General features: G+C 43.2%; 1 protein-coding gene across 1 annotated transcript in view; it reads right to left on the reverse strand.

Annotated features, from left to right (window-relative positions):
- LOC311054112 (plexin-A1-like) overlaps positions 1-25334 on the reverse strand; it is a 323060-nt gene that overhangs the window by 55702 nt on the left and 242024 nt on the right. The window contains exons 19-21 of the mRNA XM_084069992.1: positions 23656-23892; positions 17959-18102; positions 8245-8479 (exon numbers count right to left, since the gene is read on the reverse strand). Of these exons, the coding sequence (XP_083926118.1) occupies positions 8245-8479; positions 17959-18102; positions 23656-23892 (616 nt within the window). The remainder of the gene's footprint in view (positions 1-8244; positions 8480-17958; positions 18103-23655; positions 23893-25334) is intronic.

Consider the following 25334-nt stretch of genomic DNA (forward strand, 5'->3'; position numbering starts at 1 on the left):
GCGTATACATCGGCTCTTTTTGCTACTTTTAAATGATTTTTAAAGTGAGGGCGGTTAGTTACTGTATGTGTGTCTGTGGGTTTTAAAAATGTCGAACCAATGAAAAGTATCAATGTGAGCTTTAGACTAAATCTTAAGTGGATTGGATCCATTGGAACACGGGTTATTTTTTTTTCTTCCATTTCCTGAAAAGTAGCTCCTTTGTGTAAAGTAACTATGTACATTTACATTAAGTTTTGAGGTATTTTTTTACTTTACTGGAGTATTTTCTATACTTTTACTTCTACTCCAGTATCTCGGATCCTCACAATATGCTCACAATATGCAACGCATTGTGAGCTTGTAGATCTGCTATTTTCAAACTTTTGCTACTTTAAGTATTTTGATGCCAAATACTTTTGTACTTTTACTCAAGCACATTTTGAATTACAGACTTTTACTTGTAACAGAGTGTTTCTACATTGCATTATTGATACTTTCACTTAAGTAGAAAAAATGTAGTACTTTTTCCCGCCACTCTCCTTTAGACGTACAAGGTTTCCGCCGGACAGTGACGACGTGTACCTCCGCCCACACACCCTGTGTGTTCTCCGTTAGACCAGCTGGGTGCAGCAGCAGGGTGGGCGGGATGGGACAGGGGAGGGTTGGACACCACCGCACGCTTCACCTCCCGGAGGAAACCAAGGCTCTCTCTCTTCATCTCTGATACACCACGCCGAGGCTTTGACGCCGAAGCGCGCACACGTTGTTTGGTCTGCAGTTTTCCATGCCAACTTAAATAAAAGTGCCTTACGTGAGTGCTGGGATTCTCTGTTATGGGACAGTAATTCTTGTAGGCCGTGCAGCCGGTAAGAAACTTATAACGTCAGTAATATATTGAAAACCAAAAGTTTTACTCTTATTTAACTGTACACAAGATGTAACAATAAAGTACAACCTTGAACCTTGTGGTATTGCTACTTTTACTTTTACTTAAAACATTTTGACTTCCACCACAGTTGGCTAGAGCTCACACAGAGAGGGCTGTGCTAGTTATCTATATACCAATTATTTGTTTACCAACATTGAGACTGGATGCACAGGCGATTGTTTCACGCAATCAATTCTCAACCTGTTGTTTTGGGGTGCGCTGGTTTCAGCGCACCCCAACCCCCTCTTGTGTGTTGGCTGGTGAGGCGTGTCCTAGCGAGACCTGATAGAATGGGTTTCATTGAGCGCATACTGGTTCTTATCAGTGTGACGTCGTCTGTTAAGGGGTCTATAGCAGTGGTTACCAAACAGTGGATCGCAAGTATGGGTCGCAAGTATACATATCCGCTTTTTTCACTTCCGACATTAATTTATTTTTTATTCATAAAATACAAAAATCAAACATTCTTAAGAATTTCGTAAATAAAAAAAACTAAAAAACCAAAATCAATAAAAAAAGGAGTGAAAATATTTTCTCTAGTATGGGTCCCGGGGAGACACAAAATGTATCTTTTGGGTCTCCAGCTAAAATGTTTGGGAACCACTGCTCCACAGACTTTACACTATGAACTTAACGCCATAGAATTTACACTATGAATGAAGCCTGAGGTGGTGTTGTGTGCCAATCTACAAGCTGGCAATCTTGTCAGCTTGTAGATCCGCTATTTTCGGCGAGCAACACCACGTGCAACGAAGCATGAATCAAGCCGAAGTCTATTCAAGTATTGGTTCAACGTAATTAGCATCGAGCAGTTGGAGAGATCCATTTATTTTGTTCTATTTCAAAAGGAGACATCTGCCACTTGAGTAAGTAAGTGTATGTGTCTATGACCCACATATAACAGCTATGTTTACTTATGAAAACAAAAGACTTTTAGATTAACCTAGAAAATGCGTCTAATGAACAATGATGACAGACAACTCAGACTGTAATTGAAAGTAGCAGGCGATACTTCAAAGACAGCAACTTGTTATAATGAGTCATGAGGGGTATCATGGGTAATTATCTTCCTTCTTAACCCTTTAAGACCGGGAACGCATCTGTGTCATTTTAAGATTTCTTTGGCTATATAAAAATAGCAGATATACAAGATCATAGCGCGGCACCGAGTGCCTCGCTATGAGCTTGTAGATCTGCTATTTTTTTGAAAAATATTGAAAATGTGTGCAAATCTTTAGTTTGAATATATATTTACTTTTTTAAAGCGAAAGTTTGTAACTTTTTTTGTACTTATGTTGCTATATTATCAATGGTTTTCAAACTTTTTTCATGTCAAGGACCCCCAAAATTATATGTATATGTCCGCAGACCCCCTCCCATCTAAACATATTTTGTTCCAGGGACCCCCAGAAGCAAAGATTTGAGTTAAAAATGTATACAAAAGATTTGCAAAAAAGATTAGCAATAGACAAAGAAATCTTAAAATGACACACATGCGTTCCCATCCCGGCCTTAAAGGGTTAAGTGTTTTATGTGGGGAAGAGAGATGCCTTGAGTCACAAAGTATATATGTAATAATGTGACTGCGACTCACGTACTGTGTAACAGCTACACTGTATGTTTATGAAAATAAATGGCCCTTTAGACGAACCTATAGCAAAATGGAGCACAATGTAAGCCATTATATTCCTTCCGAGTGTTTTATGTGGGGAAGAGAGATTTCAATGTGTTTATACCAGATGTAAAAACGAATCTGGATACAAGACCCGGGCAAACATCGGATCAAACCCAAAACCTTACGGTCCAAAGTGCTCTACCAACTGAACTACGCGGACAACATGCAAAGCGTTCGAGGCTGGAAAGCCGGGCATGGAGGATGACTTCTGTTGCTGCACTAGTAGCTCCTACAGGTTGGTCAGGGCGCCTGTTCAGCAGGGAGAAGAACTGGGACTGGTAAAAGTGTTCTTCCACACGTTACGTCTTCCCTCTGAAACTCCTCCCCAACACCAACTGTAGGGGTCAGCGGTGACAGGGACTACGCATGTGTGGGGAAATATTAGGAACTGGCATAGCAACGGAACTGGGAGAAAACACAGGGTTGGTGCAGAAAAAAATACTTTCACACACTGAGACGTCAAGACGACCTTTAGATAGAACAGACACCTGCACTGTGCTCTCTTTTTGTGTTACAATGGGAACACAACACAGACACTGAACAAAATGGCCTTAACGACTTGAACCCTAGCGTCCCTATTCTGGAGAGAACATTCTGGGCCCTATTTTTGCCAGTGCCTTATCCAAACTTCTTTGCCATTTTTTACTATTTCAAAAAACATTTTCAAATAGTTCAAATAGCCAATCTACAAGTTCACAGTGTGTCGATGTAGATCGGCTAGTTGAACTATTTGAACATCTTTTTAAAAATAGTAAAAAATGGTAAAGAAGTTCAGGGATAATGGGTAAGGCACCGGCGAAAATAGGGCCCTCTTGCTCATCTTGCTATGCGTTGTGAGCTTGTAGATCAGCTACTTTCGACAACAGTAAGGGGCCTATTATAGAGCCCCGGGGGACTCCAGTCGACTACGTTTCTTTCTTTTTTTTCGTCCTTTATTCATCCAGGGAAAGTTGCTGAGCACAGATGCTCATTTTCAGCAACGCCCTGCACACACACACACAGACACACATTAAAACCTGGGAGCTGACCAGTACAACCACAGTCTTATACCGTTGGCCAGTGGCCACTGAACAGCTCCACTGGAGCAGTTGGGGGGGCCAGTGCCTTGCTCAAGGGCACTTCAGTGGTGTTGGGGGAGGGGTACGTTTTACTTCCCCATGCACCTATGATTTTTCATAGGAACCTTCCGGTAACAAGCTCACTACTCCAACCTTAAACCGCAGCTGTCCCCAAAGTATCTCGTATTTAAGTTTGAACATAAAACTGCTTCGGACGCCCGTGAACCGAAGTTTGGAGCGATAGCGTTCCGTCACACAGCTGGAGACGCTGCGTCTGACTGAGACAGTGAGGAATGTCACCGCGTGGCGCCGGACACCAGCTACGCTGCGGCACGCAAACTCACAGTACCTTGATACCTGACAGCTGCCACTTGGTGAAGTGATAAAGCTGTGACACGACTGTGCCTAATCAAACTGTGTGTGACTGTGCGTGTGCGTGTGCGTGTGCGTGTGCGTGTGTGTGTGCGTGTGTGCGTGTGCGCGCGTGTGTGTGTGTGCCAGGGACGTGTCATAACATCAGTAAACACACAGGAGTGACAGTGAGGAATAACTTCCTCCCAGCAGATGACAGCACGCATTCTTCTACTGATACTCTCACCTCTCATCCCTTTCTCTCTCCATCCTTCTCTCCCCCGCTTCTCTCTCCCCCCCCTCTCTCTCTCTCTCTTCCCTTTCTCTCTCCCCTTTTCTCTGTTTTTCATTTCACTCTCGCATCCCTCTCTCCCTCATACGTAAACAATGCACTATCTACCTTCACCTCACGTGATGACTATCTCTCCATCCTCTCTCTCTCTCTCTCTCCATCTCCATCCAGTGCGGACAGACATGGTTGTGTGTGTGGACTGACAAGGCAGTGACCTCTGGGACGGCTGGACACAGATAACAGCCAATTAATCAGCCGCTGGCCCTCAGCGGGCAGCCATGGACTGGCACAGGGACACACACACATGCACGCACGCACATGCATATGCACGCACGCACCGACAAAAGGACAAAGCAGACACACACATGAGCTGTGTACAAAAAGCAAAACGTTTCATACAACAACATACGAGAAACTGGGACTCGGACTCATGATTTAAACCACAAATGTGTTGATTTGTCTGCCTGTAATCTTGTGTTGAAACGTACACACTGGTGTGCGACTCGTTTGTACCATATTATGACTGGATTATAATGTACGAGTTGTACGAGAGTATATAAAGGCATGTTTTGATATAGTTTTGTTGTTGTTAAACCTGCCTCCTGTTAACTTCAATTCATCAAGCATTTTCTCACTTTTTGGGGGGATTCTTTGTTCACCGTGGAGGCATGCGAGAAATGAAAAACAAAATCTTCAGGTGAGCAGCCTAATTGATATGAAAATGTTCATTACGGGTGCGAATAATTCCTTTAACAGTTATGGTACTCTAAGCTGTTTGGGAGATAAGTGTTTACAGAAAACGGCACGTATAATTTATGTATGAGAGATGTGCAGAGATCTAAGGCAGAGATCTAAGAAGCTTTCATTTCAGAGAACCCGGTACATTCATAATTATTATGAGCTGTCAACTTCAAAGAACTTGTATGAAGACTTTCTGAACCCTGACAGCGCTGCTGTTCCCCATTAAAAATATATATTCACCTGACCTTACCTCTGTGTGATGTGTTTTTACCCAGAAATCTAAATGAAGCTCAGAAGAGATTTGATGTGTCCCACAAGAAAAAATAGCAGACCTACAAGCTCACAATGCGCTGCATACGCGACATGCCGTGAGCTTGTAGATCAGCTATTTTTGTCAAGCAACACTGTCGTACGACAAAGGCTCAACCATCCATAGAAATGTGACAATGTGGAAGCCTTTGTTCTGTGTAGGACTGCAGGTGCGCTCCACTGGAACCGTTAATTATGTATGACTCTGATGTGTGATATCTGCTGCTAAATGATGTCTCACCTGCACGACAGACTATACATACAAGGGACTACGTTTCTATATATTGTTCCTATTGTTTGGGTTGTTTTTTTAAACCATGCTGTATACAGTGTAACCGTTACTATATCCGTTGCTATTTTAAATGCTTTATTCCATTGCCATTTTCTTCAACCATGCACCTTATGTATGTTTTACTCGGTGGATATTAGGAATATTTCACATATCTGAGCTTTTTACTTGGTTCTTTCTTTCTCTATTCTTTTCACCTTTCTTGAGAATGAAATGAGCTTGTACGACAAATCATTTCATCCACATTGCTACACCTGTAATCCTGTGATGTGACAATAAAGTCGAAGTTTGTACTCTATGTGACACACAATGAGCTTTCGATGTGTGATCGCCTGTCACCGATCAGTCAAACAGAGGAAACAAGTCCCCAGGACTTTTTTGTGTTATCCTTTTCGCTCAAAATGTCTGACTGTACCTCGCGCTGTTTACATTTCTGTCTAACAAAGTATTCAATCAATATAGTTTGGACACCACAACGATTTTAGTCGGTTTCAAGACAAAGAGTCGTGCAGAGTGAACTGCATATCGATCTTATGACTACCTGTCTGCCCTAGTTACTGTTACCTGTCTTGTCTCGTTACCTTGTGAATAGTTTAGTACTTCACCTGTGTCCTGTTAGTCCTTGGGTCTATTTAAACCCTGTGTTTGCATAAGTTCCTTGTTGGTTCCTCATAACGTGTATCTTGTGAGTTCAGTCTTCAGTGGTACTTTCCTGCCTCGTTTTTGAGTTTCTTAATAAACTGCTGGACTTGACCTACCTGCCTTCAGTGTCTGCATTTGGGTCCTCGTACAACACTCATCTTTGACACACTCTTACAAATGTATAAAATTAACAAGAAGAGGTTTATTGTTCAAGGATTTCTAAACTCAGTGGGACACTCCAAACAAAACAAATGACACTGGATTTCACCACTTCACTGTTCAGCTCAGTAGTGTAAAGTAACTAAGTACATTAACTCTAATTAAGTACTGTACTTAAGTACAATTTTGAGGTATTTCTACTTTAATGGAGTATTGCCAATTTTCAATACTTTTACTTCTACTCCACTACAATTATTTGAAAGTTTAGTATTACTAGTTACTTTGCAGATATACATTATTATATTATAAAACATACATTAACCACTTTAGCCCTATTTTATACCTATGGCTATTAGAAAATAGCCGATCTACAAGCTCACAACGGGTCGCATCGCGACACGTTGTGAGCTTGTAGATCGGCTATTTTCAAACATTTTAGTACTTTTACTTTTGGTACTTTAAGTACATTTTGATACCATTACTTTTGTACTTTTACTCAAGTAAATTTTTAATTCCGGACTTTTACTTGTAACAGAGTACTTCTACATTGCAGTATCGACTGCTTAAGTAAAACATTTGAGTACTTTTCCCCCCACTGAACAAATGACACTGGATTTCACCACTTCACCGTTCAGCTCCATCTTGTAAGCAACACATTCACTAGAGAAACATTTTTCTCTTTGTCTCGATTCAGCAACTGCCGCACGCATGAATTTCAAATCAATTTGTAAGCTACGGAGCAGGAACGAAGCTGCACTTGTGTTGCCATGGTAACAAACATGCTCAGTATTGATTTGGACAAGTGTAACGGCAGCCTTGCTCAGACCACTTGACTGGAGAAAAGATTGATTTATGAATGAAATTCAAATATCCCACTTATTAACCACACCGTGATGGTTTGTCAACCAGGGCATCGTTCTAACCACGCTGGCCCGGTCGCTGAGAAACTGTGCACACACACTCCCTGGATGCCAATTCAGAACCTCTGCCCCACAGTTTTCACATGGGCCTGTCATAGCGCCACCAGGAGGCCAAAACCCATTTTTTCCCATTACTCCTACAGCTTTCAACCTAACGTCATGCAAATCGGTACGGCATGTATGGTGGTACACTGTAATCATCCGTTTTTACGTCTGGAGAATCCTGTCCAGAGCAGACCTCAGGGGATTTGGCTCAGATCTGAACCCGTTTGATTTGGCATTAAGAACCCATTGCGACCGCATGCCCTTGCTAACGTTGACCCTGCAGGCAGGGGGTCGAACCCACGACCATCCACACACTCTCGCTACACTAGGGCGGCCCTATGGTGGTACACTGTAACTAGGGGTGTGCCGATATATCGTCCCACGATATATCGCGATACGTTTTCGTGACGATATGTATTGATATTTATTTTTTATTTTTTTATTTTTTTACAATCATTATAAGCAGGCATGCAAACAGCCCCGAGGTGAAAAGGGTGACAACACGTTGTTTTTTTTTCGGGTCAGGTGTCACACTATTGCCCTATTTGGATTGAAAACGGCTATTGTAGCTGAAAAGCTACAAGTTTGCATGTCTGAATAATGCAAAAACAGAATTATTTGTTTGCATTTACTTTTTTCCTCCCCCATATATTTTCATAATAAAAAAAGTGCGTATCGTATCGTATCGATATCGTATCGAAGTTGTGAGCCAAATATCGTATCGTATCGTTTGGTGAAATTAGTGTATCGGCACACCCCTAACTGTAACTCATTCGCACTCATTCAACTCAGAGAGTGCACACATGGCTAAATTTGACGCTGTGTATTTTAGTGCCGCACATCCCTGCAGTACCTTCTTTGCACTCCAGGGCAACTCGGGACTCCAGGTTGTCCATCTGCAGCTGGAGGCGTTTCAGGGTGCGGTCGGCGTCGCGCGACTTCCTCTTGTAGGCTATGAGCACGGCGATGATGACCAACAGGAGCAGGCCGCCACCTCCCCCGATGCCGATGATCGCGGGCAGCGTCAGCAGGCTGTCCGCGTAGATCTGCAACGTACCTGGCGAGTACTCGAAGCCACCCGCACGGATCTGCACGCACGCACGCACACGCACACACACACACACACACACACACACACACACAGTTCAATGATTTCATATTTTCATAGAGGTTAATGGTATAGCCTATAAATACTGTGGGTGCAAAAGAACAATGGATTGTCATAACGTGGTGCATGGTCATTACTCACTCACTCACACACGCACACACAAGATGTCAAAGGTGTGGAACGTGCAGTGGGCGGGCTTCTATTGACGTATGGACCTGCGTCTCTGACTGGCATGCAGTGTGGTTTAAGGAAGCCTACGCCATCTCAGACTACCCATGCCAACCTCCAACAGAAGGTATAGGTTTTTCCCCCCTTTTTTTAGATTAATCTTTGTTATTACATTTATGTAAATTCACAAGGTTACGTTTAGGTTATTTTGGTCAAGGTTAAGGTGAAGTTCAAGTTTAGCCCATCGCTAGGGCTTGTTTCGTGTCAAAATACCACCAGCTTGAGTGCACACTTTGATTCATACTGTACAATATCACACACATTTAGGTACAATACATTTTGTAACAAGAGATACAACTCCAGTTTCTCTATATCCTTGTTGGGACTTAAACATATAGTTTTTTATTAGAAATGCCTTTGAAACTGTGTGTTGCCATTTTCAAACCTAACATTAACCCCAACCCTAAATCTAATCACTTAAGTTATCCTGCTCTCATCGTATGTGTGAATACAAATTAACAGGTAGCGAACAAGACTTGAAGAGAAACGCAGAAGCTGGAGTAAAGTTGACTGTTTTTTACTGTTGTCTGTTTTCTCTCCACAATCATTCTTTGTAAAACTGAAATACAAACATCAAAAAGGATGTATCACAAATAATGTACAGCAAACTTCGGTCTTAATAATTCAAAAATAAAGTACAGTCAGCATGTAGAAATCACAAACATGTATCTATGCAAATAGACTCTATTACTAAATTACACAGCATTTTAACATTCTTAATATAAACATCATGAATTTACATCAATGTCATTTTAACCAAATGAACTGCACAATGTACTCACAAGCGATGAACTTTCTAGGCAAGAAGCATTTGACTGGCCTCACGGCCGACTGCTAGGCTTGTTTTATAGAGAACACATAATTGCTAAAGCCAAAACAGGTGAGTGATTGACAAAAGGTCATGAAGACCTGATAGAGAACATAATTATCAAAGGCAGCAGGTGTGTAATTGACAGAGGTCATAGTGACCTGCCTAATTTCTAAGGCTAAACAGCTGCAGAAAGAATGCTTGCCAACTAGTGGAAAATAACTGAGAAAGAACATGACACTCCCCGTCTGGTATTAAAGGGATACCACAATTTAAACTAATCAGCAATAAAATGTCAAAGAATAATTCGAGTCCAAAACTGTAGCACTCATGAGAAGGACCGTCTCACAAACGGGCCTCAAGATCTTTGTTGTATCATCTGCTGCATGAGGCGCTGGTGTTGCTGAACGGGACCGGTAGCTGAAGCAGGACTTGATCCTGGAGCAGTTGCAGAAGAGTTCTCTGGAGCAACACAGCCTCCTGTGTTGGGAGGAATAACTGGGGGGACTCTAAATGTCAAGCTGGGATTGAGGCCAAGTGCCTCCATCTGTAGGATCTGAAGACCCTGTTGGATCTGGATTAAGGCCTGCATTGCTCTGGGGTTGGTAATTGTGGATAAGGCTTCAGGATTCTGTATCTCAGGACAACTGAACACACTGTTGCCCTGGCCCTTTGTGTAGATGCCCAGGGGGTCGTAGATACTAGGGCTGGTGTCCGCTGCAGAGATGGGCGGTGTACAGGTGTCTGTCCTCTGACTTCCTGATATCACCATTGGCGGAGGCTCTTTATCCTCTGTTCTGGACAGTTGGAAGGCTGAGAAGGGGTTGCTTCCGAACTGCTGTATCTGTGGGTTCTGTATGATTAGTGACAGCAGCTCTGTATTGGACATCAGTTCCTGCTTCTGCTGCTGCTTTAGATCTATGATATTTGTTTTGCCCATGCCTGAAGGGGCAGACAAGTCACCGAGCCCTCTCTGTATGTTTGCAGGCTGTGTTGGTGAAGGTACTGTGTCTGTCACTGTGTGGGCAGTGGAGTGGGTAGTACGAAGGTACTGCTTATGGCCAACCTGCTCCTTGACAGGTATTTGATTCGGACAGGGGGGAAGGAGAGACGGCCGCCCATTTTCAAGCGTGCAGGTCCGGAAGGAAGCCACATCTTCTGGCTTATGAGTCGAACCTAGAGACACATCTCCTATAATGACCCATCCCAGGTCTTGTCTCTGGGCGAATGGGGCATTATGAGGACCATTTCTTTGCTCTCTGACTTTGTGGATGCGCAGGATATCACGACCCAAGAGAAGGAGGATTTTGGCATCTGGGTCCATTGGTGGTATCTGATGAGCAACAGACTTGAGGTGTGAGTGACGCTGTGCAGCATTTGGAGTCGGAATCTCTGACCGATTGTCTGGCACGTGGTCACACTCAATAAGTGTAGGTAGCGGCACGCATACTTTTCCATCCAGTGACTTAACCACAAATCCTGTGGCTCTTCTCCCGACTGCTTCGGAGATCCCTGCACATGTGTTGAGTGTGAATGGTGCTTGTGACCCAGAAATCTGGAAAAGGTCAAAGAAATCGGACTTGGCCAGTGACCTATTACTTTGGTCGTCTAGAACGATATAAACCTTTGTTGCCTTTTCTGGGTTTGCTTTAGGGTAGACTTTTGCAAGGCAGATCTTCGAGCTAGACCTGAGTCTCTGCCCTTCACTACAGACCTCAGTGCGTTTAGAGGTGACTAACTCTTGGGAAGTTTGTTCTTCACCCTCCCCGCCATGCTCTAAGGAGGGTTCGCAGCTGTCGTCGGCCCACGGAGGAGGTCCAGGGTGTAGGGCTGAAAGGTGACCGTCACTTCCACATTCACTACATTTCACGGCCGCTTCACAGTTTTTTGCAAGGTGGGTAGTGGATGAGCAACACCTGTAACAAACTTTGTTCTCTCTCAGATAGGTCTTGCGCTCCTCTAGTGGTTTACTTCGAAAGCCTCTGCACTTTTTTAAAGGATGTGGTTTCATATGGATGGGGCATTGTTTGAAAAAACCACCTGATCTGCTAACTGAACTGTCTGACTGAGACGTTGACTGGTCTGAAGATACTTCCGTCCTGTGAGCGGTTACGTGTTTAGCGAATCCTTGTTTCTTTTCTTGATACTCAGGCTTTGAAGGACCTGATGCAGATCTATAGGAACTGCTTGAAGGACCTGCAGGAGGTGCTGAAAGAACAAAGCTAGGGTCATTTCGTCTTCGTGCTTCATTACAGATGAAGTCCTTGAAGAAAGCGAAAGGAGGGAAGAAGACATGGTACTGCTCCTTGTATACAGAGCCCTTAGCTAGCCACTTCTCCTGCAGTCCAGATGGCAACTTCTCAACAATAGGGTTGACTCCTCTGGGAGTGTCCAAATACTGAAGGCCAGGCAGGTAGCCTTGGGATTGAGCAGCCTCTATCTCTCTTAAGATATCTCCCAATTCCCTGAGCTTCACATGGTCTCTGTTGGTTATTCTAGGAAAGTTATCCAACTTGTCAAAAAGAGCTTTCTCTAACATCTCAGGAGAGCCAAAACATTCTTCCAGCCTCTCCCAAGCCATGTGTAGTCCTTGCAGTGGATTGGTGGCGTGCACTGCACGGATGCGCATGATCTGGTCTGAAGACTGGCTCCCCAGCCACTTAATCATGAGGTCAAGCTCCTCACTGGGAGTTAGATTCAGTCCCTGCGTTGCACTGCGAAAAGAGGACCTCCATGCCAAGTAATGTTCAGGCTGGTCATTGAACTTAACAAGTCCTGAGACCACAAGTTCACGACGAACTAGATATCTTGCGATGTCTCCCATAGTTGACCTGTCATCAGCAGGTGTCTGGAATGTGGCTCTTCCAGGTGAAACGCCACGTGAGTATGCAGGGTAATTGTGTTTGATTACTGGTGGTGGTTCTCCTGTTTGTTGTGCCATGGGATCACTTTTGATTTGTTGACGGACCGCTGGTGTTGACCATTCGGTCTGCTGTGCTGCTTGAACATAATTTCCACTGTTATTGTACGAGGCATTAATGTTGTAGCCGTTCCCTTGTATGCTGTGAGGCTTAAAGTAGACTCCACGTTGAGTGGCAGGCTCAATGATGGGCAGTCCTACAGACGGTACTGCCTGAGTGTCAGACCTAACGAGGGGCAACCCTGCTGATGGTCCGCTCTCTGGCTGAGTAACGGACCTAATGGGGGGCAACCCTGCTGAGTGTTCACTCTCTGGCTGGGTAGCGGACCTAATGGGGGGCAACCCTGTTGATGGCGAATATGGATGAAGGTCTGGTGGGTTGTCGCGACTGAGGTGAGCTTGGGACTGTTGCTCCACATAAGCTTGGGTTCGCAGAGTGGCAATCTGCTCTAAATCGCCGCTTTCCCCACTGCCGCTTACACTGCAATTTGATCCTGCAGCCTCCTCGAGAACTTCAGCCTCTGCTTCGGCTGCTGCTAATTCTTTCTGTTGTTGGAGCACTGATAGCTTAGCTTGTACGGAAGCCTCTTCAAGCCTTAACTCCGATTCTTGTTGAGCGAAGGCAACACGTGCACGGGCAGCTTCTGCTCTGCCACGTGCGGCAGCAGCGGCCATGCTGGCCGTTGAGCTGCGGGAAGAGGCCTTTTTGGTATGGTTAGAGTGCTTTGAAGCACGGGAGGGTTTTGATCCCCTGGATGTGGCAGAATGTTCTGATAAAGTGTCAGTTGTTTGATGCTGTGCGATGTCATCAGCAGCTACTTTTGTTTGCATTATAGTTTCCCCGTTGAGTGACATTGTGAAAAGGGGTACTTGGCTGAGGGGGTTTGAAAGGAGAGTTGTTGCTGTAGTGCCCGCTGAAGCCGCTTTTTTACTATCCTGCTCTCATCGTATGTGTGAATACAAATTAACAGGTAGCGAACAAGACTTGAAGAGAAACGCAGAAGCTGGAGTAAAGTTGACTGTTTTTTACTGTTGTCTGTTTTCTCTCCACAATCATTCTTTGTAAAACTGAAATACAAACATCAAAAAGGATGTATCACAAATAATGTACAGCAAACTTCGGTCTTAATAATTCAAAAATAAAGTACAGTCAGCATGTAGAAATCACAAACATGTATCTATGCAAATAGACTCTATTACTAAATTACACAGCATTTTAACATTCTTAATATAAACATCATGAATTTACATCAATGTCATTTTAACCAAATGAACTGCACAATGTACTCACAAGCGATGAACTTTCTAGGCAAGAAGCATTTGACTGGCCTCACGGCCGACTGCTAGGCTTGTTTTATAGAGAACACATAATTGCTAAAGCCAAAACAGGTGAGTGATTGACAAAAGGTCATGAAGACCTGATAGAGAACATAATTATCAAAGGCAGCAGGTGTGTAATTGACAGAGGTCATAGTGACCTGCCTAATTTCTAAGGCTAAACAGCTGCAGAAAGAATGCTTGCCAACTAGTGGAAAATAACTGAGAAAGAACATGACATAAGTCCTAATCGTAACCCTGATCCCAACCTGAATCTATTACTAATAGTAAATGTAAAGCTTTCTTAGCCATGACATTACCATTTACCTAAGGTCAAGCTTTTCAGGTTTTACTACCCTTGTGTGTACTAAATGTCCCCACATGCATAGTAATACTGTGTCTCTCTCTCTCACACACACACACACACACACACACACACACACACACACACACACACACACACACACACACACACACACACACACACACACACACAAGAGTAATCAAAGTAATCACCAACATTTAAAAGAATCTCTCCCCAAGGGGCTGTAGTAATTACTGGAAGTCAAACACGTGTAATGGCTTTTTCTCACTACGGTAAATGCATTTACATAAGCACAGCATGTCTCACAGACAAACGCACACGCGCACGTTTGTATTACTATACGTACTTGTGAGGACTTCAAAGTTTTAGGACGGCATTTCTACAAATTCCATTTTTGTATTTCTTTGCAGTCTCTCACACACACACACACACACGCACTCACACACACACACGCACGCACGCACGCACGCACGCACACACACACACGCGCGCGCACAAACACACAGCGTGCCTCACATTAAAAACAAGGTAGGGACTATGGGGGTTGATAACTGATGCAAATGAGCTGATGATTATATACTTTGAACTTCTGCTCTTGTGTTAACACGTTATCAACGATCATATCACAGGAGAAAACAAAAAGGATTAGCACACCAATAAAGCGGGCTCTCATGTCAACATCAATGAAGTCCAAATCCAGACAATAAGTTTGCTGCAGTGGTGACAATTAGCAGCCTCGCTGCCGGGGGAGCCAATTAATTGAGCGCGGACATGACATGGTTGTCAAAAAGCCACTCTGACATAATTGATAGAGCCAATTAGATCAGGTCATACGGGAGCTATTTTGTGTTTACTAGTTCACGTTAATGTTTGTCACCGAGTATGACTTTTGGGGACAAATTCTGCCCTCAAAAGAAACAAAAAACAAAAACAAATAAGCAAAACATATCGGTAAGATTTTCAGTTGGTATACAACGTGTATGCGGTACTAATCGAGTCTGTTTGGGGCATTAGATCAGATCGCCCAATCAGATGTGTGTGTGTACTCAGCCATTAAAATCAGGTTTTTCTAGTCGAGGGCGTTTTAGAACGCTCGATAGCAAGCTTCTGTGGTTGGTTGCACTCATCAATGTTTAAAGAGAAACCGTGCTGCAAAACAACATTCAAATCATTTACCAGATTGAAGCTAAACTGATTAAGTCTCCTATGTGGCTGACCACAGCAATCTCTGCATCTCTAGTGGCAGGGGGAGAAGTGAATTAGGTAGTGGTATACATAATGATGACGCAACTATTTCACTATCTAAGTAAGTAAGTAGGAATTGCAGTGGTTCTCAAGCTTTTATTTATTTATTTCTAGCTCTGGACCACTAGCAGCCACCCCACCCCACCCTCCCCACAACACCATTTCAGGATAAAAAACAGCATAACTAATATTTTATTAATAATGAATAATCTTAAAGCCGGATTTACAGATCTACAAGCTCAATCTTGCAGATCTGCGGTTGATTTCTGTGTTGGGTTGAGAAAACGCAAAAAGTAGCTGATCTACAAGCTCTTTTCAAAACAGAAAGGTTACTAGTATTGAGCCCTGAGGAACTCCGCTCAACGATGTACAGTATGTGGTCTAACCCATTAAGACCTGGAACGCATCTGTGTCATTTTTTGGATGTGAGATAAAAAGCATTATTTTACACTTTGGCTATTCAAAAATACCAGATCTACAAGCTCATAGAGCTTGTAGATCTATGAGCTTGTAGATCTGCTATTTTTGAAAAATTGTGAAAATGTGTGCAAATCTTTGAATATATATATTGTTTTAAAGCGAACATTTTAACTCAAATATTTTCTTCTGGGACCCCCTGGAACAACATTTTTTGAGATGGGGTCAGCGGCCAAATACATATAATTTTGGGGGTCCTTGACATGAAAAGGTTTGAGCACCACTGATATAGCAACATACATTTTTCAGAATACTGTTGAGATTTAGAAGACATTATTTTGTAGATTCGGCTTCAGGTCTTAAAGGGTTAAGTGGTTAAATTGGTTAAGTCTGTGAATTTTACATATTAAACCAATGCAAAGTATTGACAGGAGCTTGTGATGAAAAACTTTCCTGAAAAGTAACCATTTTGGACATACAAGGTTTCCGCCCGACAGCGATGGAACACGAGAGAGACCCAGAGCACTGTTTTGCTGGAGGAGTGAAGGGCAGACAGGCAAACTTCAAAAAGCTGAGGGACAAATCAAACAAGTTTCTCCGAAAAACTCGAGGGGAAGAACGCACACAGCTGCCAACACACAGCTGTGCATCTGAGGGCACCCACACACACACACACACACACACACACACACACACACACACACACACACACACACACACACACACACACACACAGAGGACACCCACTGGGGTCTCCTGTATGTAGGGCATTCTACATTTGGAATGGAGCGCTACAGCTGTGCCCTTCTATACAGTACTACCCAAAGGACACACACACACACACACACACACACACACACACACACACACACACACACACACACACACACACACACACACACACACACACACACACACACACAGTCCCACGTACCCCATGCACGCTCCTGCACACAAACAGACGCGTGCACACACTGGAGCACCGATAAATATTCAACAAACGCGGGTTGACGTGCAAACTCGTACAAACAAACAGAGTTGCACCTCGGAGCGGGCCGGCGCGGAGCGACCGAGAGCGATCATATTGCATTACACGCAGAGTAGACCCCGTCACTGTGTGGCTCTCCGGGTTTATTGGCTACAGCTGGCAGCGAGTAAATGTCATAAAGACATAGTGAAATGACTGCAGAGGGACGCGCCGAGATAACTTTTATAAAGGGGGCCGTTTTCAGAGGGCGTACTTGTGGGACATTTCGAGCTAACAGCGCCGTTAGCGCTCGGAGCGAGCGCTTGACTCATGGGTTGACCTATGCAACACCCACTTCAGAAAACCAAATGGACCCCTCTCATTTGTACACTCTTTGGAATTAATGAACACAGGGATTTTTACTGTGTAGAGAGAGTGTCAACGTCTGCTCAGGTCAATTCGGTGAAAGGGAGATTTTGACAGCGTCAGAGTTTGAATTGCAGCCCGGGGCTTGATATTGACAAGTTCTCTTGACTTTACCACTAATTACACTGGGGGATACTCTCACATGACATGACCACTAATGACTACAAATGTCCACAGAATATCAGATTTCCACAGAATTTCAATCATTCATAGCTTAGGCAGAGATGGGAACTCACAGAAAGCTAGACAAATGTCAACATAACTTGCCATTGTTGCTGTGAGAGTCTTAAAGAGAACGTCTGAATGGATGTTGTGCTTAATGTATAGTCTACTGTCTGAATGGATGTTGTGCTTAATGTATAATCTACTGTCTGAATGGATGTTGTGCTTAATGTATAGTCTACTGTCTGAATGGATGTTGTGTCTAAAGTATTAGTATTCTGTCTGAATGGATGTTGTGTCTAAAGTATTAGTATTCTGTCTGAATGGATGTTGTGTCTAAAGTATTAGTATTCTGTCTGAATGGATGTCATGTCTATTAGTCTACACAGTCTGAATAGATGTTCTGTGATGTAACGTTTCACTTCATCTTGTGTGTCAAATCTTTAAATTGTCTGTTAAAGATTTGACCCACACACACAAACGGGTAATCAGACAAAGTAAGAGCACAAAGTAGGAACATCCAACGAAAGTCAAGCAAAGTCAAATTCCAGTCAAAGTGTCACTAATGGAGACAACTGGGAGAAGGAGGGGTCAGGGAGAGACAGAGGGAGAGAGAGAGAGAGGAGGATGGAGGTGTATCTGACCGTGACTTTGTGCTGTCCGGTGAGGTTGGGCCATTCACACAGCAGCTGGCTCTCAGACAGGGTGAGAACACATGGGGTGTCCCCGATCAACACGGTGTAGTTCAAACGACTGTTACCTGGAGCTGCAGGGATCAGATTACGACCCTGCAGAGAGAGACAGACAGACAGACAGAGAGAGAGAGAGAGAGAGAGAGAGAGAGAGAGAGAGAGAGAGAGAGAGAGAGAGAGAGAGAGAGAGAGAGAGAGGGGTAGAGGGAAGAGTAATTAATCAATGAAACTCCTCTCTCATTCTTTTTCATATCCTTTAAGCACCCTGTATTTGGAATGTAATAATAATATATTCAAATAAATAATAATAAAATAATAATAATAGGCACACACACAAAAAAATATGTTTTCCTACAAAAAAACAATTTTAAATACTTTGATGTAATGATTAGATTTGTTTCTTTCAATTCAGTTAAAGGTAGGGTAACTGATGTGTTTTGGTAAAAACAAAAAGTATTTTGTTAAAAGGTTAAAGCACTATATTCTGATAGTAATCATTGCTATAGAGTGTTTGTTCAGTAACAGAAGTCTCCCCGTCTCTCCAGCTCTTTAATAAACAGAAAATACATTTTCCGGTAGGTGTCAAAGTCTCAGCCAATCAGGAGAAAGTACCAATTTTTAAGCTTAATTTGTATAGTGTTCCAGTTCCAATTTTGCCTGCTCATTAGTGTCATGCATCACTTCCAATTTCACTTGTTTAATCTGTATCCTGACTGAGTTCTCTATCCTGATTGGATAAAATTGGAAATTAAACTGAAACTGAAACGAAAATGCATTTTCTGTTTTATAAAGAGCTGGAGAGACAAGGAGACTCCTTTTACTGAACAAACACTCTATAGCAATGAGTACTATCAGAATATAGAGCTATTTAACACTTATTTTAACCAAAGAAAATCACTTACCCTACCTTTAATAATAAAGAATGACATTCCAGTTTAACCACTTTCAACCTGGTGTCCCTATTTTGGTCATGTCATTGTTAATAATAATATTATTAACAATGACATGTACATACAGAGATAATCATTTCGCTACAGGGGGGGCACAGCCAGAAGCTATATTAATATATATTTTTTTGCTTTTTACCCTTTTTCTCCCCGTTATGCCAATTAATTCCTCCACACTGCTGTTGTATTCTACTGACTCACCTGCCAGTGAGGAGCCCCTACCGGGAGGACGCAGAGCCTTCGTCCTACTCCTCCCGCCCAACACTCCCCGCTGACAGGTGCCGCCTCAGCCCGTAAGGTGCAAAATGTATGTATGTATGTAGTGACAAATATCACCCTCCCCGCCGAATTGTGTTCGTTTAGACGCTCGACGAATGCACCGCTGTGGATTGGAACCCCCGGCCGCCACGGGCAGTGGGCTGGCACCACCGCACCACCCGAGCACCCTATTTTCAGGGCTGTTTTATAAGGGTTCATAAATTAGGCTTTAAGGGGTTTGAACAGCAGTATAACAGTCACTATTTATTTTCATAAACGAACATTTATTAACGGAGAGGGGCGGGGGGGGGGGGGGCGGAGATCTTTTTTCAGTAATTGCAGAAATCCCCCCCGCTTGGCTCATGGAAGAGGGGAGGAGGGGAGCGGGCCGTCTGTTTAGAAAGTGCTGATGAGGAGGGCTAAATGTAATTTGGGGTGGGGGTGGGGGTGGGGGGGCTGGGTTGGGTTGGGTCGGGGGGTGGTGGGGGAGAGGGGGGGGGGGGGGGGCTCGCATTCACCAGGCAATTAATTTCTCATCTGAGAAACCGCTGTGTGTGGTTTATTTAACGTCGTCGCCTGTTTGTCTGAGGGAGAATGGATAGGAGTGTGCATGTGCGTGTGCACGTGTGTGCATGTGTGCGTGCGTGCGTGCGTGCGTGTGTGTGTGCGTGTGTGTGTGTGTGTGTGTGTGTGTGTGTGTGTGTGCGTGTGTCATTATTAAGTGTTTGTGTAAGGTGAATATGTATCTGCATGTTTGTGTGTACACATGCCTGCACACAGGTTTGCATTAGTGAGCACGTACGTACGCGTGTGTTATTATGCAGTATTTGTTTTCTTGTGTATGTATATACGTGCAAAGCATTTGCACGTTCGCTCTTGTATGTGCGTGCGTGCGTACGACCGTGCGTGTGTGTGTGAACTGAGAGGGAAAAGAATACTGTGTTCCAGATTGTGAGCAGAGAGGACAAGTCTCTCTGTCCCACTGATTCATCATGCTTCATCTTCTCTCTCTCTCTCTCTCTCTCTCTCTCTCCCCCTCTCCCTCTCTCTCTCTCTCTCTCTCTCTCTGTCTCTCCCTCTGTATTGTCTTCAGCCTGGTCTCTTGTTATCTCTGACCACCTGCTCCCCATTTCATGTCTCCTTCCTCTCCTCCTTCTGCTTTCTCTCTGTTTATCTCCACCACGTATGTGTTGTTTTGTGTCTTTTGCCCTTGATTTCCTCGTTTCTCAGTGTTACTTTTCCCTCTCCTCTTTTCATTCATTTATGAATTCATGTATTACTTTATTAATGCATGTATTTATTTATGTATGTGTTTGTTTGTTTATGTGTCTATTTATGTTTGTTATTAAGCGACCCCCCACTTCAGTAAACCGGTGGTTTACGATGAGCGAGCGAACGCTGCGGTGAAATCGTATCAATCCCAACAGCATCCATTCAGAGAATCCAATTAGCCTACATGTGAACTAATGCTTAACATTCACTCCACTTTGATTACATTGTTGTGAAATGCATGAGGCAACGGATGAACGCTCTAATTGCAGCATGTGATTGCAAACTAAATGCTTAACCCATTAAGACCTGGAACGCATCTGTCTCACTTTCTGATTTGAGCTAAAAAAGCATGATTTTACACTTTGGCTATTCAAAAATAGCAGATATACAGGCTCATAGCGCGGCACCGAGTGCCGCGCTATGAGCTTGTAGATCTGCTATTTTTGAAAAATCGTGAAAATGTGTGCAAATCTTTGAATATATATTGTTTGAAAGCGAACATTTTTAACTCAAATCTTTGCTTCTGGGGGTCCCTAGAAAACATATTTTAAAATGGGGGTCCGCGGCCAAATACACATCATTTTGGGGGTCCTTGACATGAAAAAGTTTGAGGACCACTGATATAGAAACAGAATTAGAATGGGCTTCAGGTCTTCATGGGTTAACTAAATGTTTTTTTTTTTGTAATATTTTCGCTAATACAATAATGCCCGCAGTGTGTGGAGGACACACACGGTGAAGTCCTGAGGGTTAATGAGACTCTGACTGAGTCCCATTAAAAACGGCAATAATCTAGAACTTATTTTAATGAATAAAACATTACGGTATTTTAACCACATGAACCCTGGCGCCCCTATTCTGGGTCGAACAATTGGCAGAAAATGAGTCCATCTCCTACATACAAGCTCACAAGCAACGCGGCGCATTGTGAGCTTACTGATGGGCTATTTTCAGCAAAGAGATTTGGTGTAGAGAAAAAAAAAACAAGAAGACCTAGTATAGATCCCTGGGGGACCCCGGGCAACTAAGTATATAGGGTTAAAGTGGTTCATGAATAAAACAATGTACTAACCAATCTGTATGGTAGGGTTTCTCAAATGGGGGTATGTGTGCACCTAGGTGTACACGGAGGAGGTATTACAGTACATGGGGTAAATGAGGGAAAGTAGAAGAACTTATTTTACTATATTGAGTGATAAAACAAATGAAAATGTCCACATAATTATATATAATATATAATATATATTTATATATATATATATTTATTAATTAATGTATTCATACATTTTCCTCTTCTTTATAATTGCCCCCCCCCCCCCCCCCCGTGGCAGTTCCACATTGTAAATGTGTGTCATCACCACTCGGCACAGCGACTAGGAGAAGAAGGCGATGCCCTCAGACACAGACGACTGCATTCCTCTCCTCTAAATATTTCAGGTGAGGTGTGCGGGAGATAACGGAACGACACGCGTACAAGTACACGCAAATTGCCAATTAAAATCCTGAGACTTATTTCCAATGGCCGCTAATGAAAATGAATCCCGACCATAATGGTAATCCCCTAGCCTGTGGACCTGGGTGCTTCAACATTACCCTGGCAGCAACTGGAAATTCATTAACGCAAATTGAAATGAATATTGTGTGCACTGTAATGCTGCGTTTCACGCTAGCGGAAGGAGCTATACAAAACAAACCAAGCGTTTGTCAGTTACACCGTCGCCGTTCCAAGTGTTGTCCAACGCACTTGTTGACGCCGTCAAGCGTGCGTCCATGTTTGGTAGCGAAAAAATACAAATATATTATAAAGGCTTGGGTTAAAGAAACAGGGAACTGGCTGGTGTCAATAATTAGTTTTTCCCCAATTACAAGTAGGTATTAGAGATAAGGAGAGGGGTAATGGTGAAACAAAAACATAACGTTTGATGGACGTTTCACTGCACCATTGGAGCGGTGCAAACAAACTCGAAGCCAGCTCAACTTTTTCTCTGTAGCTTTTGTAGCTCGGTGTCAGTTTGTATCTGTGTGTTGATGGCTTTCCATTGAAAATGGCTTAGTTGTAGCATGTCACTTTGTTGCTGCTAGGGTGAAATAGCAGTAAGAGAGGGAGAAAAAAGACATTAAACTGCAGTTTGGAGCAGCCGAGAGAGAGAGTTTGGGAAGGACAATGCTCGGCCATGGAGAGAGGCTGAGGAATTTGCCCGAGCTATTATGCCTGTGAGCTTTTTCTCTTTATTTTATTATTTAATTCTTTTGAGAGACCTTGCAAAAACTTTCTGAAAATCAAAACATGTATCTGTGTATCTGTATCTGCCTTTGTGTATTTTTTGTATGTGAGTGTGTGTGTGTGTGTATGCCCGCCATAATAAGTGCAAGACAAGCTCAATATGTGTGCTTCGACTGCATCTGTGAGCAGCAAAACCTTGAAAGGAAAGTCTAAGCTAGCACTATTTCAAATCCTAAATGCGCTCGCTCTGTGTGTGTGTGTGTGTGTGTGTGTGTGTGTGTGTGTGTGTGTGTGTGTGTGTGTGTGTGTGTGTGTGTGTGTGTGTGTGTGTGTGTGTGTGTGTGTGTGTGTGTGTGTGCAGTTCACAACACAGACGGAGGGTACCTGACTCCTCCAAGAATTATGATTAGGAAACAGGAGAAATTGAGCAATACTTGGTTGTAGTACATACTGTATACAGGCTTAACACACAGTCATATATTCATGTATGCAGTGCATAGCCACATTTGTTGTGGGTCTAATTGTACACACAAAAAGTACATAGACCAAACAGCCTATGACTGTGAAATTGCAAAAGAATAAATACAAAATAAAAACCGCGTCCCATTGTGAAATTGTAGATCTGTTATTTACACTAAATAACAGATCCTTTCCTGGCTGGAACAAAATATTTTGAGATGGGGGTCCGTGGCCAAATACATATCATTTTGGGGGTCCTTGACATGAACAAGTTTGGGCACCACTGGGATAGCAACATACGTTTTTCAGAAACCAGTTTTATTGATTTAGAAGATATTTGTAAATACGTTAATTGGCAGGTGCTTGTGTTCAAATGGGAAATTATTAGAAGAGAAACTGATTTGGTGTTTACAGCACTGTCTGGTGGCCATATTTGCAGACAAAGTGAAATACTGCACTCTCTCAACTCTAGATGGACATTTGACTGACCTTGAGTATGAGCGGGGAGGTGGGTTTGAGCTCCAGGACGCCAGAGGGGCTGAGGGGTTCGAACACGGGGTCCGGGTAGTAGCTGAAGGTCTCGTTGACCACCACCAGCGCGTGGACGTTGTCCATGTAGAAGCCGATCTCGTCCGGGCCGGTCCCCGTCTCCGAGAAACCCAGCTCCGAGTCAGCCACGGATGGAGCCAGACACACCATCACCGAGTTGTTGTATACCGTACAGTTCTGAACGAGAGAGAGAGAGAGAGAGAGACAGAGAGAGACAGAGAGAGAGAGACAGAGAGACAGAGAGAGACAGAGAGAGAGAGACAGAGAGACAGAGAGAGACAGAGAGAGAGAGACAGAGAGACAGAGAGAGACAGAGAGAGACAGAGAGAGAGACAGAGAGAGAGAGAGACAGAGAGAGAGACAGAGAGAGAGACAGAGAGAGAGACAGAGACAGAGAGAAGAAAAGAAACAAATTTAATTCCACAGATAGTTTTGCAGAAATGGACATGAAGGCTGTCAACATTAAAGGGGAAATGAGTCATTGTTATTTGTTGGCCTCTTTATGTGACATGCCATGGTCTTGTGTAAACAAACGGAGTAAGTGAAGACAGGGGAATTATACTGACAAGAGAGATGGATGCTTTCCATTTAAAACTTATTAGATACACTCTTTGGATGGGAGTGTGTGTGTGTGTGGGGGGTACATTTCCTTTAGTACTGTACACTTTTGAGGTACTTTGTTCTTCCATTACTTTATTCTTTTCCTTTCAGAGGGCACCGGTACTGATGTTGTTGTTGTACTGGTCAGCTCCCAGGTTTTAATGTGTGTGTCTGTCTATGTGCGTTGCTGGAACATTGCTGGAACGTAGTGTTTAACCTGAACTGATTATTTACTTTTTTGTACCCCTTTAACCCATTAAGACCGGGAAATCATCTGTCATTTTAGATTTGAACCACTTTAACCATTATTAAGCTTGTAGATCTGCTATTTTTGAAAAATCATGAACATTTTGCAAATCTTTGAATACATATATATTTTTAAAGCAAATATTTGTAACTCAAATCCTTGCTTCTGGTAGGGTTCCTGGAACAAAATATTTTGAGATGGGGGTCAGCAGCGGCCAAATACATATCATTTCGGGGGTCCTTGACATGAAAAAGTTTGAGCACCAATGATATTATAGCAACATAAGTGTTTCAGAAAACTGTTAGGATTTAGAAGACACTTGTAGAACCGGCCTCAGGTCTTAATGGGTTAAGTAGGCTTTTACATTGCCTTATTGGTACTTTTCCACAGTAATAGTAGTAAGTACAGGCTCTAAGTACTTGCTCTACCTCTGTCTCCGTTCGTCCTCTGCTGAAAGGTTACATCATATCCTTGGCCAAAATTTGCATAATTCCTACATTTCTATAGGAATATATATATTTATAAAATGGGGTGTCGCATGTTAGAGGGTCTATGCGGGTCAGTAGCAAATGCTGGAGGGGTTCTGGCACGGCTAATAGAAACAGTTTGATATACAGTAGTTAAATTGGGGCGGCAGTGGCTCGGGAGGTAGAGCGGCCAACTTGGGAATCGGAAAGGTTCCCCCGGTTCGATCCCCGGCTCCTTTATAGCTTAGTGTGGAAGTGTCCTTGAGGGGGACACTGGACCCCTAACTGCGTCTTGCATGGTTGCC

This window comes from Gymnoscopelus microlampas (assembly GCF_963454915.1).
Source record: "Gymnoscopelus microlampas genome assembly, chromosome: 10".
Lineage (NCBI taxonomy): Eukaryota > Metazoa > Chordata > Actinopteri > Myctophiformes > Myctophidae > Gymnoscopelus > Gymnoscopelus microlampas.